The sequence below is a fragment of the Pseudochaenichthys georgianus genome, chromosome 6, assembly GCF_902827115.2.
Source record: "Pseudochaenichthys georgianus chromosome 6, fPseGeo1.2, whole genome shotgun sequence".
Taxonomy (NCBI): domain Eukaryota; kingdom Metazoa; phylum Chordata; class Actinopteri; order Perciformes; family Channichthyidae; genus Pseudochaenichthys; species Pseudochaenichthys georgianus.
This window is the reverse complement of record NC_047508.1, coordinates 30,841,640-30,856,061: the sequence shown is the minus strand read 5'-3', so window position 1 is coordinate 30,856,061 and position 14,422 is coordinate 30,841,640. Positions and strand designations below refer to the sequence as shown.

Sequence of the window (14,422 nt, the reverse complement as noted above, 5' to 3'; positions counted from 1 at the left end):
ATGTAGTCAAGTCACCAGAGGGCACTACTGTGCTTTATTTTGATCATCACTGCTTTCAGTAGATTTTACATTTTAAACCCAAAAACTAAAACCAGTTTTGAAAGGAAATCTGAGTTGGCAAGTGCTCTTACTGTAAGTACAAACACTGATTAATTTCTGAACCTTTGTGCGAGGTCGATATGATTAGATTACCCTTATGATCCTTTCTACTGTGTGGTGTAGGTATTTCACTACTTCCTGTTTGATGCTAAGTGGTGATCAGATGACAAGCAGATCTTTAACAATTAAATATTGGACATTAGGATCTAAAAATAGACTGTAATTGATGTTTTTTGTGGCAAATGCACTTGTATTTAACCAAATGGCCCTTTGGATGACTTCCAAAATGAGTTATTTTCTCGTGAGGCACTTCAGCACAAGCCTTCCTCGAGTTGCTCTAAGTTGCTCCTATTCAATTTCCTTGTATACGAGCACATCTCAAGGCCCAAATGAATGAGAGAATGAGCCCCAAATCACTGGCGTCAGAACAATGTTGCCACTAGTGAATGCTGGCAGCTGTAGTATTGGTCCTCCAGACCCAAAGGAGTGACTTGTTGTTGGTTTTCCATCCTCCACAGGCTGCCTGTAAATCTCCTCCTCCTCTTCCTCCCTGCTCTCCTCTCCCCAATCCCTCTCTTTCTCCCCACTGGACTCCACACAGACCTTTTCATCCTCCTGCCTCTCTGTTGGCCTGGAAAACTAGACCTGCCCATTCACACACTACTGATCTCATATGGTCTCACCTCCTTAGCCATGTGGTTGCTCAATCTATTTTCCTATGTATGGTTGTGTGAGTATTTGTGTCTGTTTTTCTCACGCTCTTTGGTCTTTTTCTCCTCTGCCTGTCGTTATTGTCCCTCTTCTATACCTTCTGTCTGCTGTGGGACCTCCGCACCCTGTCTCTCTCTCTTAGTGGGGCAGTGTCAGGGGGTCAGAAGGGGGCAGCAACTGGGCATGGGGATGATGGGGGGGGTCCTTATCGCAGTGACAGCGTGAAGAGCATGGTGTCAGAGGGAGTGAAGGCCGGGAGGTGGCAGACCGTCCAGGGCCACATGCAGTCTGGAGGATTGAGACCCAGCGAGTGAGTTCAAACCCGGGGAGAAAGAACAACTATTTCAGTGACTGTGCAGCAGAATAAAAACCCATTGTTACGAGAGTTGTTCCAACACCACTGTTGGAAATGCCTCCAATATAGCCTAAAATGCAAGATCATGTGTCAGCAAGTATGCGAGTGTATGCAATGAACCGATATCTCATTATCATATTATTTTTCTGCTCAATTACTCTACACAAAAACGACAACACGTACTCCATATTCACACAACCTGTCCGATCCAAAACTGTGAATCTGCAACCATCGACAGATATGAGAAAGAACCGAAACAGCTGACATGTTAGCAAGAAATAAGTCAATAATTTGTCAATATCTCACACCAAAAAAGAAGTCTAAAAATACGTTTTTAACACGCTGGTATCACCCAGTACGCAAGTCAAGGTAACGGAATTAGTATCAGGAGGATAAAAATTGTATATTTATCCATTAAATGATTCCATTTGACATATTCTTACAGGTTTGTGCCTCGGCCACAGCTGTGATTAGTTCTGAGTGGGGGGTGAGATTTTGGCCACAGATCATAGTGTGAGCCCTGAGGAAAGGTGAACCCTCGTCATCATGAGACGATAACAATAGTTTCCGGAGAGGTATCACACTGGCTCAAGCCTTCAGCTGTCACAGTGGGCAAGCTGCTGCACAATAGAGCCTCACGGATGAATCTGCAGGAGAATATGATTTATTTATGTGAGGAGCTGCAATGCCTGCAAGTGTACTCTCCAACACGAGATACAGAAATAGTCTCATTCTCACACTGACTTGAGTAATGCCTCACGTCGTGCGAACTCGCTCTTTTAATTAAGACTGAAATGTGAACCGCATGCTGGTTACTGACTGCATCTTTCCCACAGCCATGACATATGACATGAGTTAGGGTCTATAAACAGCGCGTTGTGAATGAGACAGTTAATTTGCAGTTCTTCGTGATGCTTTTGCACCTTCCTTTAGCACCTCGTGCCTGTGACTTCTTCCTCCACAACACATGTACGCTCATCACTACCTCACTCCTCATTCCCTCCTTCTCTTCTTTCTTTTTGCCCCCTGTCTATAATTGGATTCTATTTTCAGGCTGCTATAAGTGTCTATGTCTCTTGTGTTTGTGTCTCGCACCCCATTTTTCTGTCTCTCCTCCATCGTCACCCTCTGCTCTTATCGGTCCCATCGCTCCCTCCATCATTCTGTCGCTGTGTAAAAGCCACTCTTCTTATGGTTTTCTCCAACAAACTGTTTTTCTTTTTGCAAAACCTTCCATTACCCTTTTTATCCTTTCAGTTGTGACGGTTAAGTATGATGGACACTAAAAGCCTAAATGATCTGAGGTGAAGTAATGCAGAGCAGAGTAAACTGCATCTAACTGATGTGAGTGGCTCTCATGACCTCATTCTGGTAGTCTGGGTTACACAGCGATGTGAGAGGAGGATATATTTGGAAATACTTATATAAAAGATGATACATGATACTGTAGAGCCAACAAAATGGGAATCAAGTTGGTGTAAGTGCACTGTGATGACATCCAAACAACATGTAAGCAATACCATTTGTAATAAAGGCAATGAACCAGCATGAATAGAAGGGAGGAGTGGAAAAGGAGAGGCTGACAGAGGGAGGGAGTCGTACTGTAGGACTTGGTTGGCTGTTGGGATGTCTCTAGAGATGCAGCATGTATTCAAAAGACTTGGAGACAGGAAGAGAGGCTATTAGAGATGGAACAAGTCAAGTGACGAGTAGAGGACATGGGGATCGCTCATCAGACCAAAACACCCTCGACGAGAAGGCTGGGAACCTGCAAGCGCTCGACACACACAGCGCGACGCGGCCCTGTGCGGACGGTGCACATCCGCCCACTCCCCACGCGAAACACACTCTCACGCAAACAGCACGCTCTGACACGCAGGGCGCACACACACCTGACGCACAGGGCGCGCTCACACACTGCGCACTGCTGCCCGACTCGGGCCCATGAGCAGCACTCGGCACACAGCGATCACTCGGGCTGCACCTTCTACTGCTATTTCTGCTACTGCTGTTACTGCTGCTGCCTCACGGTGCTCTCTTTCTCTCTCCTCCTCCTGCTGTCTCCTCCCCCTTTGTCATCCAACATCACTCTTCCTGCTTCCTCCTCCCCCCCAACTTCCTGTTTTGATGCACTTTCCTGTTTCTATCCTGACGTCAACCTGACCTCTTCTCCCATGTCTCCCTTCTGCCCTGTGCCACCATGTCTCATATCTGATGATTCTCTCCCTCTCTTCTACGTCTCATCCCCTGACCACCTCACCTCCTGTTGCCACGGCTCCTCTACTACATCCTCTTCTTCCTCTTCCGTGCCCTCTGACTCCTCTCTCCCTCCTCATCATCCCATCCTATGCCGGCCGTGGCCTTCTTCACGCTCTCTTTCCTCCCTGCTCCTCTGCCCTCCCAGCTTTGGGGATCCGGTCTTATCGTACGCGTCCACTTTGGAGCACATCCCCACCCGGCCCCGGACGCTGCTCCGCCAGCAGAGTCTCCAGCAGCCTCTCATCCACCCGCCGGGCCCTCTCCTCGGCAACCCCCCCACAACATCCCAGAGTTTGGGACAGTTACACACAGCACCTGGTCAGCCTGGGGGAGGCGGGGGTGCTGGGAGAGGAGAGGGAGGTGGTGAGGGTGGGGGTGCAGGTACAAAAGGCGGTCCCAGAGGTGCTCGGGGCAGCCCATCAGGAGCGGGGGCCTCTCGCTGTAGGGGAGGTGGAGCAAGAGGGCGCTCACAAGCCAATCCTGGCAGCTGGGATTACACGATGGACCAGATGAAAAATCGTGGCCTGGACGTCAAATCCTTCCTGTGAGTCTCTTCAGCTCTAACTTCATGTCTTCATGGAGTCTTTGTGGTGTCCTCTGCTTAGGCCTCTATGTCTATCTGTCTCTTAAAGTACTTGCTATGCTATTCTATGTGTTTGTTTAAGGTTATTATAAAGCTTATCTGAGAATCAAGTAGTTAAATATGTAGCTCTGTTAATCCTAACCGATCTGCTTTTATCTTTCTGTTCTGTTTCTTATCTTTTGGGTGTTTTATTTTCAATTTTTTTTGTATCTGATATCCAGGGAAGGATATTACTTCTCTCTTTCTCAAAATACAAACTCTATATATAGTTTGAGATTGTGTGTGTGCAAGTGCTCAAGATGAAGTCATTGCTTTCACTGTCACACTTTCAAGGAGTTATTCTGAATACAGTTAGAAAAGCAATTTACAGTAGTCCATGCAGCTAATCATTTGAATGCAGAATGAGGAAGTTATGCATATGAGATGAGAAATCTATTATACATTTTAATAAGGATGGAGTTATGAATCTAAATAAGCTGTTGTTTTTTTGTAGCTCTAAGCCCTCAGTTGTATAAGAGATGGATCTAATTTATGACGATGTCATAGATCACACAGGGATATTAACCATAATAAATTATGTTTATTAGATGTTGTTGTCATAGGGGGATTATATTACTTGATATAATGCTTTATGATCCTTTCAAATCTCGACTGAAAGCGTTTATTGAATGAATAAATAAATCGTGAGCAATGATAGTTTTCATGATTTGTTTATAATAACCTACAGAGCTGTAGTAATGATCAGTTGAGATGAATTACAAAGCTTCTTATTGAGCAATCTAAAACCCATCTTTCATGAGCATTCCAAAATGACAAGGTGGTTGTGAGATATTGAGGGCCGTTTCTATCCTGTGAAATGTTGTTCAATGTTTACACTGTATGCTCTGCTAAACAGCAACATGTTTGGATGGCATCAGCCTGCAATTGGCTTTCCAGGACAGAGTTGGTGGTGCCATCTCACAATATTCATGAGATGGTTTCTTAAACGTCCCATTTCATAGTCATCCGTTGGAATGACTGTTGTATATCCTGCTTAAAGGAGACACACCTAATCCATATTTCACGAGTTATTTCTCCTAAAACGACACCTTTTTTCTCCTGTGACACCGAAACACTTATGCTAATGGTAAATTAATGTCGTGTCTGCTGTATGCCTGATGACATGTGTGTAAGCATGTGTGTGTATCACACCGTCCACGTGTGATAGTGCATCAGCGGAAGAACCAGGGTTAAGCAGCTGTGTGTTGGTTTGTGTTAACCCTGGAGCATTGATCTTATGTCACCAGCACCATTACTCCTACAACATATTGCTACTCCAGGCCAGGAGTGGAGGGAGAGCCGATAAGGGAGGGTGGGGAAGGACACTGCCAAGGTACAACATGTGTTTCATGTCCCCTTGCACAGAATCCTTTTACAGTAGCTTTTTACCATTTGTTCTTTTTTTATTTGGGTTAATGCTTCTCTGGGCAGTTCAGTATGACGCAGCTGGGCTAATGTCACTGGCTAACTGAGCATTAGTAACGTAGCACATGCCACCACCAAGGTCATTGAGAATATTGCCCATCACACGTGACTAAACTAGCCTCTCATCATTGTAAATGTGTGATTGAGGTCATACTTTATGATGCATTTGCTTCTCTGCAACACCTTTTATGATTGATGGCATAGCGGCCCAGTAATAGACATGACCCATTGTTCAAGCCAGTTAATTTCAATGTTGGCCTGATTCCTTATCTGGGTGAATCACTGCTCTGTGGGTGTGTTGATGTGATTGACACAGATATCCTGCCTTTGGAGCCATTTGACCAAATGGATCTCATGGGTGATTGGTCTTCAAGCTTTTTGGCTAAAAATCAATGACCTAGTGTCATTCATGTCCATTCCTTCTCTCGCCCCTGCGCCTTTACCTTTAGACACATCTACAGAAGTGTTTAACCAATATGCTTGAGTGTAAATGCTCATACTAAAAAACGTGATGGGAGAAGGGCAATCCAATAGCCATTAATAAATAACCCATATCTAATTTATAGGTACATTCTGAATATTTAGTGAGCTGTAACACATTAACACCACATGTTGCTATTGCTGTAAAAACTAGTCAGCAATAAAGCAGAGAAGTTAAACAGAATAAAAAATAGTATAAATGAAAAAGTTAAAATGAGTAAAAAAAAAGGACAGCGTTCAGCTAATTAGCTACAGAAGTTCTTGAAGATAAGGTAGACTGAGGAAGATAAGATTTAAATCAATGTTCCTAGACTTCCTTATCTGAGTTATCTTCCTATTCTTTGATTTTGTCTCTTTTGTTAAGTAAATAAACATTCATTTAATCCTTGTCAGTTTAATTTAATTTTGAATAATCCTTTCTCTAAATAATTTGCTTATTTTTTCTTATCATTTTTCAAAATGATATAATATAATTATTATAATTATTTTCTATGAATAGAAATAAACAGTGACACAAAAAAACTTCTATGCTCTTCCTTCGCTCAATAAAAAGTTCTTCAGACAGATAATTAGCTAAAGATCATGGATATACAATTCAAATCAGTTGTTAAATTCATATGTTCAAAGTAATGGATAAACAGTTCATATAGAAAGCTAAAATTGATAACATCTCTAAATGAACATTTGTGACGGGTGCCGTGTAGGGGTTTTAAATTCATCTGAAAGTGGCTGTCATTCAGACATAAAAGTATGAGTATAGCAGTATAACAGGGATATTATCAAACGAGGCTTTGTGGTGCAGCAAGAAAAGCTTTTGACGTCATGTCAGAAAGATGAAATTGTGAAGTTTGGGGTGATATCTTTCCACAGCTTGGCAGCCCTGTATGCTCTTAGTCGAGGTATTGTAACGCAGTGAGAGGCTTAAGCTATAGAACAGTGGGTGTGGGTGACGGGAGGAAGGGAGGGAGATAGAGAATTAAGAGTAGGAGAGGAGAGCGATGAGGGGGGGAAAGGGGATTTGGAGAGCGAGTGTAGCGTAATAGAAAATATGAAATGAGAAGAGTGCAACACGGAGAGTGAGAGAGCACTGACCCAGAAAACGGTGACACACAGGGCACCTCAAGATACTATGTCACTCAAATAGAAACAATTAGTCCAGATCTTCTTAATGAGGCTTAATTCAATCTTAATTCTGGAGAAAGGCGACAGGCATGTTCGATGTGAAAGGTGAGTGCGTGGTGAAAGCAGAAGGCAGGTTAAATAACTAGAATCATTACTCTGAGTGTGGTGTGTGGGTCTGTAAATACATACCTTTTACATCCGTGCACGCTGCTGAATACCACATCCATTAACTATCATTAAATAATCACCAGCAGTTCCCTTTAATTATTTGTTGTGTGTACGATGTGAACACAGCCTGCACCTGTTGTCAGAAGCACTTCATTAAAACCATTACGTTATTAATAATCTGACCTTTTAGTTTATGGTTTCTTACTAATATCCTTCCCTGGACAAAATGCTTACTGCTGGTGTTGCAGATTTTCCTTTATGAGCGTTTCTCTGTAACTTTTCCTTCTGTTTATTCTCCTATGGTCTATTTACCTGCCGCCTCTCTGCTTTGTGTTCTTGCTGTAACCTGAAATAACATCTCTCTTCTTCTCTCCCCCCTGCACCAAACCTTCTTTATGACCGATTTCCCTCTCCTTCGCATCTTTTCTGGCCTCTCGTTCTATCTCTTTATCGTATTTGTTTATGGGGAGCCAGTGAAGGGAAGCTGGTGGTCCTGGCTTTGGCCATTGGTGTGGCCGAGCAAGATGACTTTGCCAATATCCCTGACCTGCAGGAAACAGCGCAGGCACAACCACCAGCCAATCAGGAGCCCCCTCCTGAGAAGAGGTACCAGATCAACTATGAGAGTGCCTGTTGTATGTGTGCGGGAATGATGGTGTACAAATGAAAGTATGTGAAGGATATGATATCGAGGAAAAACGGCAGATGATATCAGAATCTAAGGAGAGTAGATTTGTTTTGTAGTGTTTTCGGTGAGTCACAGCACTTAAGTGCTCTGTGCCACGGCCCTGCTACTAAAATAGCACCAGAGATCGACACTCTGTTACAGAAATAAAAATAAGAGCTGACTATGAATCCAAATGTACGAAAAAAATCCTGTAATGATGAGATGAGAAAAGAGATAAAGCAATTTGGATGTAAGCTGTAAAGCAGTAATGAGCTCATAAATCACAGCAGTGAGATTCTTAATGCTACTCCAATCCTTTTTTCTGCTTTTAGGGAAAAAAGGCTGTGAATCAAATAAAACATTGTTTGCTCATGCCAGTGGTCTTCTTTTCCTGACCATGATAATTATCTCCCCCATCGCAATGACATTCTCCGTCACCATTTCATCTCTATTTGTGTGTCTTTTCACTCCTGCCTTACAGAGACCTCCCATTGGTAATTGTCATATTTCTTTTGTATTTCATGCTTTTTTTATCCAATTCCTTTCTACTCCTATGTTCGTTTTTTCCCTCCTGCTCATTAGCTTCCTTCAAACAATCACCCTCTGCTGCTCCGAGAGTCCCGTCTTTGTAGCTGCACCGAGGGGCCCGGAGAGCCTCCTCATTATTCCAGAACATTTTAGTCACTTACATAAACACGCTGCTAAAAATAAAACTTTTCCTTGCCAGCCACCTTACACACTAGAAGCCAAACATATTTCCACTCATCTATAAGGATGCACCACTCTCGCATGCGTCTCCAAAAATAATTAGTTAGGCATTCTTTTTAGGAATGGGAACAATGTTTTCGTGGGAACAGTTTAAGACTAACACATGAGTACAGTGGGCGTGTCCTGTGAAACAAAACATTTAACTGCACTTTTGCTAGTGTTGTTCAATTTTCGGCAATGGATGGTGGTTTTTGATTATTTGCATCAGTGTGTAGCACCAAAGCCAGAGTGAAATCTGACGTTTGGTCCAGCCTTAGGCAGATGCGACACACTTGATTTCCTCTGCAGTCCAATTAGGCCGTTTTAACCCTCACTTTGATTCTGTGACAAATTGGAGACAATTTGGAGATACATAATATGACACACCTTAAAACAAAATGGCAGGGGAGAGCGAACAAATTCTGATTAACTCGACACACCAATTATTCCTCATTCACAAGTGTTTCATCAATTTGACACATGATTTTAAACTAGGGCTCTATTAGAAAACCGATGGTAACTGTTTTCTTATCTGGCCTGCACAGATGCAGTGAAGCTCCACATAACAAAAACTGTCTGCCCTGAACTAATAAGCACCTTTTATTTATGATAAAATGTTAGCCTTTAGAGTAACACTATGACGACGACTTGTGAAATATATTTGGCTCTTGGTTTGCCTGCCTCATTGTTGTCTCCTGCCCTGAAGCTTTCTGCGGCCTTTTCTGAGTCAACACGGCATGGAGTTGCAAACAAGCATTCAAATATTCTTTCAACAACAATGTCGCCTTTTGTAAAACATCAAAACTATCTCTATTGCTAAAGATTAGTGTGAATCCTGCCGAGCCACAAAGGTGTACAATTTTCTGTGTAATTTGCTGTGCACATTACATCTGTCTTTCCGACTTGGTGTTTACCTGGAAACCTCCTTCAATGGCTTGTGAAATCCACTAATAGACTAAACAGAAGGAGGGAACCGCTCAGTCCAGCCGGTGGCCCCGCAGGACTCGCCTCGATTTCCCGGTGATTGAGTGCATTGTGGCATTTTGTAGATTAACCTGAGGTTCATTTAATTTCTTTCAGTAAAAACAGAATGACTGGCAGCTTACACTCTGTGAACAATGAAGAACTCGGATGTAAAAAAAAAAGAAGATTTGCATATAATGAAAGCTTCAAATGTCTCGGCCCTTTAGTAAATTCTCCTGAGAAGTAAACTAATTCCACCGGAGCCACTCATTATTGTGCTTGTTTCATCATTGATTACAAATTCAAATGTATTATAAATGATTTAGGCACCCTTTAATTGGATACTAAATATAAAATAAACATAAGTGCACAGTATATTAAAAATGCAAGGTGTAAGCTTGCTGGGAGTATATCATTCCCTGTGGTGTTAGTGCTGACTTCACAGATGTCTGAGCATGATTTAATCAATCATACTCTTGGCATATTGCTCATTCCAAACCGGGCTCTCGAGCCGGAGACAAAGCTACGCCTTCATTCGTCTCCCTCTCTCTCTCCCTGTGTATATTCATATCAACGCAGTTTGTGTATTCACATCAAACATGTCCTTTATGTGCCTGCCACTCATCTGCATACGTGCATCACACATGTAATACCTCATGGATTTATTCAACCAAATGCATCATCTGCACAGCATGTGCCTTGCTAATTATTTCAGTCAAACAAAAAGCCTCTGAAGTTAATGTGAATAGTTGATGTGAGCATCATCAATTCTGACTTAAAAGGGACATCTCTCCACTGCTCGTGAATATCAAAGAGCTGCTCTGTGATGCCCTACATTAGTGAAAGTTACTACATTTATTTAACAGATAAAGTCAAGTTACAGAACAGATTTAGATTTCACATAATAAACATGGGTTACCTTCAAATATAATGCATAGTTCCAAATTAAACCAGTGATTTCCAACCTTTTCACCCAAAAACTGTATTTAATTGCATTTTTTCAGAACTTTGTGTATTTTATAAAACATATTAACAGTAAATATTGTAAACACCAGACTTCAACAGTAAATTGATGTTTACATATTGATGCATCAGTAATTGCAATCTAAAATTATCAAATATAATTTAGTTTTCTGCAGAATGATTACTGATATTTGATACTTTATGTATATTATGCTGATAATACTTTTATATTTTAAGTTAAGTAGGAGTTTAAACGCTGGACTTTTAACGTCTCCACCACTCAAACAGTTTGGTCCTCACCTTTAACGACAGTTGGCCAAACAATCTGGTTAATAGGATCATGTATGAGAAGTCCTTCAGGCACAAATAACAACAGGGGGCGCTTTCTTTTGCCCTTCAGCCATGTGTTAATGCTCCACTGTTGCATGGTCATAGTTGAAGACAAGCCAATCAAACATACTGTTCTCCCCACTGGCCATGAGAAGGTGCTATAGTGTGTGATACTCATGATGCTCCTTCACTGACCTTGTGTGTGCGCTGGCTGGATGAAAGTGTTCTGCGTGGTCTTTTGTTTATGAAGTGAGGCAGGAGCTGACTTAGAGTTTCAACCTTAGCGTCAGTGGTAGTGATTGAGACTCTCAAACCATGCTTCACATTTAAAAGGGAGATTGAGGAAGTGAAGGTTGCATGATAAAATAGCAGAGGTTAGATTACAAAAGATTGTTGCTTTGATCCTGGGGCCCACATGCTGAGATGTTTATATCCCAGGCATCATCCATAGGTTGTGCGTCTTAGAAAGCGTATCAGGATGTTCGAGTGCCTCCGTGATGCCTCATTGGTCTTCACTCATACAATTCTGTTGCGATTCAGTGAACCTACGGTATACTGTAGATTCTCCTCCTGTGTTGCTATAAAGAGAAGCCACAATCCCCCAGAGCTTTGAATCTAGATCTCTCTCTGAGCAGACAGCCAACGGTCCAATGAGGATGGAGGTTCAGGACAGAGGAGGCGGGACATATCTTCGTGCTACATTAACATTCAATCCACTTGCCTGTGGTCTTTCAATTATTCACCCATGCATGTTACATAATTGTGTGTAAGCCAATGGAGTTTTCTTCCTATTCCAGTATACATCTTGTAGATATCGATAAATCTATATCACAGCCTCACAGACATGATGCACTCAGCGAGGTTTTCTGAGTGTCTGTTAATTGCTTCATAATTTATGAGCTTATTACGTTGCTTGACGTGAAAGGCAAAGATGAACATAACGTATGGCGGTTGTGACTTTTAACCTAAATAGATCAATATAAATGTGTTTATTTAATGTCTTGAATGTGTTTGTGCTCGAACCCCATTAGTCTGAGTAGGAGGAGTTGATATGTCTTTAAGATAGTGAAGTGTTAGGTCATTCTGAGGTCACATGTACAGTGTTATAGTGTAAAGTGCTAATTTCAAGCTTTGTTTTCTCAGATAATAGAAAAAAAAAACGACTGTTACAATGCTTCCAGATGATATAATCTGTTTGTACATAAACATGTAAATTGATTATGCTATGCTCTGCTTGTCTGCCGCTCCTGTGAAAGGGGCTTTGCGGCCCGGCTAATCAGCAGAGTCTTCAGGGGGCTCTGCTTAAGACAGCCCCCGAGGCTCCCGCCACCCGCGGCCCCCCCCCGCTCATTCAAGCATCACACTAGGAATGTTGATGCATGTGCTTATGTGCTTAGAGAAGGGGAAAGTAGATGGCACTAAGGCGGAAAAGAAAAGTTACAAAGAGACGGAGTGCATTCGAACATCCATCAGTCCATATGTCGGGGCAGGATGAGGGAATATTCAGGCAGCAGATCCATCTACCATCCAAGAGAGTAGTATGACGAGGGAGTACTTATTGTACTCTGCACATCCATGCGTTATGCGGGGCTGAAGGCAGCACTCTAGCCAGCAGCCACTACATGCTGGTACACATCTCATACATACAGATGGATGGATTGTGGTTGGGTAGGGGGATCTATTAGGAGCATTAACCCGGGACGCTCGTGTCCTGCGTCATAACCGGTGGCACATCAGCAGCAGCCTCCACATCACAGGCAATCTGAGGATCTAATTGATATTCAAAACACTTTGATTTTGATTTGTTTATTTTAATGGACTTTAAAAAAAAGGTTTTGATGATTTCATGTTGGGAAACTCCCTGGTGCGATTGGGTTATTTGTTTTAATTGAGCCCTGAGACATCTTGAATGCGTAACTGCAGTGTTTATAGGGAGACCATAAAGAGTCGGGGCTCAACTGCCACAGTATAGATAGAGTAGACACTAAGCTCATTTTTGGATTAAAAAGTAATCATGTTTGCAATGCTGGACTGTTTCAAAGTGAAAAGGGCAATTGCCGGCTACCGAAGTCAAAAGCATTGCATCTGAAATACCACCTCTAATAAAATTAAAACAGACTTATAACGGCGCTTATAAAGATCAACGTTTGGCACCCACTGAATTGTCTTGTGGTTTTTCTATTTCCATTTGAAGGAGCAGAAACACAGAAGGCAGCATTTAGCACCTCCCTTGTTGCTGCTGGGTGAAGTGGGATTTCAGTAAGCGATGCTATTTTAGACTCATTTCCAGTTCCAACGTGCAGGAAGTAATTAGTTAACAGTGAAAGCATCCATATTTATGTCGCAGCAGAATTGTTGGTCGTAGGCTGAGAAGTGAAGCAGCAGGAATGACTCCAGTGTGAATGTACATGCGTTTCATGTGGATTATGTAAGCTCTGCTTCACTGCTGTGGTTTTGACTGTGTATGATCCTGGGAAGTGTGCTGTGGCCCCTGAACAATGATAGATCTTGTGGGCATCTTAGACATTGCAAATACATTACTTAATGGTTCCAGGCGAGCATGTTTGTTTGGGTGTGACATGTTTGCAGAGGGGTGAAAAAAAAAAAAAGAGGGTCTGGGTTGGGCTTTCTTTCTCGCGTCTCTCTCCAGCCTAGAAGTGGAGTGTCTTTCCCCCCCTCCCCCTCTCTACGAGCTGCTGGCCCTCGGTCAGGTAACAAAAAAAAGGATAGTATCACAGGACGGTGAAACCCAAAGTGGCCCGGCCTGCCTCCATGTGTCTGTCCATGTGTGTGTCTGCGAGGTTCTCACCCGTACCTGTCATATATCCTAAACCTTAATGTTCTCTGTGTGTTCGCCTGTTTGCTGCACCCCTCCAAACACACCCTTCCCCGATGCCCAACAACCTCTCGTCACACACACCCCAAACCCCCAAATGTATGGTCTGTGTTTCTAGAGCCGTTGCTATGCCAACAACCCACTTTCTGTGCCTTAGCTGATGGAGAATCTGAACTCGAGTCCACTCTGCCTCCCACTGGATACTGTAGACAACTGCAGGCTTTAGAGCGTCAATTTCCATATCAACCCTCCTCAGAGTCGGACTGAAAAAGCCTTGGCACTGAAATGTAGCAGTTGTAGTATCTCCATCTGCCACAATTAATTTAGCTTTTTCTGAAACCAATCCTCGTTTATCCAATTCATGATCTTCTGTATGATCTGGAGGAAGTATTTTATTTTCTGCAACAAATCTGCAGCTCCAGCCGCTTTGTCTAAACAGCCTGGAGGACGCTCAGGTGCTGTGGAGCAGGGCTGGTAGGAAGGCCATCCCTGGGCTGCACTAGATCTCACCTGAGAATGCACTGAACCCCTGAATGAAGCATGAAAGAGAATGAATAATTGAAGACGTTCACTACCCCATCGATAGTGGGGATGTGGAGGAGGAGGGAAGTGCCTTGCTTTACTTCAATCCCAAAGTATCTCTCCGTGCTTTCGAGCTCTTTCGAGCTGATCCTC

General features: G+C 42.8%; 1 protein-coding gene across 6 annotated transcripts in view; it reads left to right on the top strand.

Annotated features, from left to right (window-relative positions):
- The window catches only part of syt7a (synaptotagmin VIIa), a 98,626-nt gene that overhangs the window by 64,884 nt on the left and 19,320 nt on the right, over positions 1 to 14,422 (top strand). For 2 of the 6 annotated variants that reach the window (XR_004552307.2, XM_071203531.1), the window contains exons 1-2: positions 3,250 to 3,968; positions 7,716 to 7,847. The exons of 1 other annotated variant lie outside the window; for it this stretch is intronic. Coding sequence is in view for 4 of the 5 variants with exons in the window: in XM_071203531.1 (XP_071059632.1) it covers positions 3,340 to 3,968; positions 7,716 to 7,847 (761 nt within the window). In the remaining variant the exon portion in view is untranslated. Of the gene's footprint in view, positions 1 to 1,029; positions 1,121 to 3,249; positions 3,969 to 7,715; positions 7,848 to 14,422 lie in introns of those variants that run through there. 3 more of the 6 variants (XM_034085118.2, XM_034085115.2, XM_034085117.2) reach the window with 3 other exon arrangements.